This window comes from Sinocyclocheilus rhinocerous, unplaced genomic scaffold, assembly GCF_001515625.1.
Source record: "Sinocyclocheilus rhinocerous isolate Xijiao unplaced genomic scaffold, SAMN03320098_v1.1 scaffold1635, whole genome shotgun sequence".
Taxonomy (NCBI): domain Eukaryota; kingdom Metazoa; phylum Chordata; class Actinopteri; order Cypriniformes; family Cyprinidae; genus Sinocyclocheilus; species Sinocyclocheilus rhinocerous.
Window position 1 is genome coordinate 1,946,695 of NW_015627629.1, and position 3,214 is coordinate 1,949,908.

The window sequence follows — 3,214 nt, forward strand, 5'->3', positions numbered from 1 at the left end:
TTATTTATATATATATATACTGTGTGTATATATATATATATATATATATATATGCATACTATTTATTTATGTATATTTAAATATAATATTTAAAAGATACAGAAACTGAATAAAATAAATAAAAATCTTAGGGGGAAAAATGTATCCTGAAGAAAACATTAAATACTCCAATCTATAGAAAATAGATGTAACTATTATCTCACTTTTGGTGCTTTTTCTGCTTTCAGCTTTCTGATCACCTCCCCCTGTTCGGACACACGCCCATATATGGCAGCAGGGGAGGAGTCAGGTAAAGGGGCTGGCTGCGGGGGAGATGCTGTGGGAGGAGCCATGCCTGGTTTGTATTCTTGACTAGTGAGCTGTTTAAACTCAGCTTTAAGAGCCAAGAGCTGTTTCACTGCAGCATCTACTTGCTCCTGTAAAATAAGGAAGACAATGGTCAACAATTACTTCAATATTTATCACAGTTATAGACAGTTCTAAACTACTAACAGACATGATGTCTGATGTCATGATGTCCTGCTGTATACTACTTACACCTTCTAAAGTTGTGGCCACATTTACCGCTGTTCTGCAGAAGTTTGTGGCATTTCAATAGAAAACTGTATGATCAAAAGTTTTGTGTGAGGGGAAAAAAGTTCCCCACACAGATTTCACTTGTGTTCAAGTTTGTCAAGCAAATTCCTGATCAAGAGAAAGCAGCTTGGTTTGAAAGTTACTTTTGTGTGACACTACATAGAAGATGCTATACTATTAAAGGGATAGTTCCACCAAAATTAAATTCTGTTGTTCCAGGCCTGTATGAATTTCTTTCTTCTGCTGAACACAAAATAAAATATTTTGAAAAATGTTGGTAACCAAATAATTCCACTGACTTCCATAGTATTTTTTTCCCCTCCATACTATGGAAGTCAATGAGGGCCAACAACTGTTTGGTTACCAACATTCTTCAAAAAATGTTTTTCCTGCATAATTTTGAGAATGTGCCCACACCTTAAGACAGGATCCCAATGAAGCAAACCCTTATAAGCAAGTGAAAATGCTTAGAATGCAGAAGTGTGGCTAGAAAATGCTGTCTAGGTAGGCAGCTTGCTAGGTTATGCAACAGTGACTGAAACAGACCTTGGGTGCTTTTTCAGCCTTCAGTTTACTGACCACCTTGCCCTGCTCAGCAACACGAGTGTATGGACAACCGGTGGAGGCAGGGCTTGGACTTTCTGCTGCAGCGGTGGGGGCGGAGCTCTTCGGTGCTGGAGCAGATGTGGGTGGAGCCATGCCAGGATTGTACTCCTGTCCGGTCAGTTGTTTAAACTCGGATTTCAAGGCCAAGAGCTGCTTTACAGCAGCGTCCACTTGCTCTTTAGGGGCCTTGTCTGTCTTGAGCTGCCTGACCAGGTCTCCCTGAGCCACAAGGCTGGAGTACAGGACGGAAGAGTCTCCTGGTGCGGCTGGCGCTGGGCTGGACACAGGAGCCTGCTTGGCTTTGCTCAGAGGAACAGACTCTGCCTTCACCTGAAGGAAGAACAATATGAATAGAGCGATCATTTTCTTCAACATTTGAAAACAAACTAATTAAGAGAACGAATAGATGTTTCAGTTTAGTGCTCACAGGTTTAGCAGCTGTCTGGCTCTTGCTCTTGTCCTTGGAGCCAGCAGTGGGCATCTCTTTTGTGTGTCCATCTGGGATGTACAGCAAGACACAGGGACTCTCCTTGCAGCTGTGGGGGCTGAACAAAGAGGTCAAATTACAAACAGAGCATAAAAACAGAAAATGTATTATTCATAAGACTCTGTGTTGAACGGATTAGAGGTGTAACCTGATTGGCTCATAAGGCTGATCACAGATATAGAAACCTCGTCTCTGCAGCTGTATGATGTCACCTTTCTTCAAGTCCTTCAGGCAAGGGTCTCCTAGCATCTTCTCCTCTATCTGGAAACAAAATATTCATTTTAATACATATCAACATTAAAACAATATATACAAAAGCTTTCAAGACTTTAGTGTTTTTGTTAAGAAATTAATACTTTTATTCAGCAAGGATGCATTGATCAAATGTGACAGTAATCACAAATTATGTTACAAAGTATTTATATTTCAAATAAATGCTGTTCTTTTAAACCTTCTACTCAAAAGATCCTAAAAATGTATTATGGTTCCCACAAAAATATCAAGTGTCACAACTGTTTTTAACATTGATAATAATAAATCTTCTTGAGCACCAAATCATTACATTAGAATGATTTCTGAAGGATCATTTGACACTGAAGACTAGCTTAATGGCTTCTGAAAATTCAGCTTTGCATCACAGGAATAAATACAATTTATAAATATATCAAAAGAGAAAACAGCTATATTTAAATTACATATTAAATTATTGTTTTTACTGTATTTGACCAAATAAATGTAGCCTTGGTGAGCATAATAGACTTCTAAATGTTTTTGTATTTTTGCATCTTCTCATGTAATGTAGTACCATTCATAAATGTTATGCAAATCAAGTGTGTAATTATGATGAACATACAGTAAGACTAATATAATTCTATCTTGACTATTTGTCTCATTGCAAAAAGACATTTATGTATTTTGCATTTATGTATTATAGATTTATATTCACAAATGAATGTAGCCAAGAACAGAACAGAACATTACTACCCAGACAACACCCCAACAGACTTGAGTACAACACCTTGCTGTTCTTGTTGATGTAATCCTTGAAATCGTCATCCTTGCCCAAAACCGGCTTGGTAATGAGGTGCTGGTAGTTGACGCAGACAGTGGGCACGAGTGGAGCGCAGCTGGATTCAGCGAGCCAGGTGATCTTAGTAGTCTTTTTATAATCAGTGTTCTCTAGGTTCAGATGACCATCCAGAGACGTGATCGCTCCACTGGCATCCCTAAAGACAGCAAGACAGAAACTACATGTAACTGCACATATACATTCACACACATATCTTTTTTAAAAGAAATATATTTTTACAGCAATGACACAAAATTGAGCTTAATGACAGCTTAAAGACATTGTGATGCCTTAAAAAAAAATATATATATATATATTTTTTTTTGTGTGTGTATTATTTTAGTATTTTATACATTGTAAATAATTTTGGGACTTTTATTTTGAAGTCATGATCTAATAGCGCTAATGCCCACATGATTTGACATGTTCAGAGAGAGAGAGAGAGAGAGAGAGAGAGAGAGAGAGAGAGAGAGAGA

The 3,214-nt window shown here is 37.7% G+C and overlaps 1 protein-coding gene across 1 annotated transcript in view; it reads right to left on the reverse strand.

The window, feature by feature from the left end:
- LOC107732550 (bifunctional glutamate/proline--tRNA ligase-like) overlaps positions 1-3,214 on the reverse strand; it is a 20,780-nt gene that overhangs the window by 7,109 nt on the left and 10,457 nt on the right. The window contains 5 exon segments of the mRNA XM_016543912.1: positions 204-416; positions 1,123-1,512; positions 1,610-1,727; positions 1,818-1,930; positions 2,688-2,895. Coding sequence (XP_016399398.1) covers positions 204-416; positions 1,123-1,512; positions 1,610-1,727; positions 1,818-1,930; positions 2,688-2,895 — 1,042 coding nt within the window.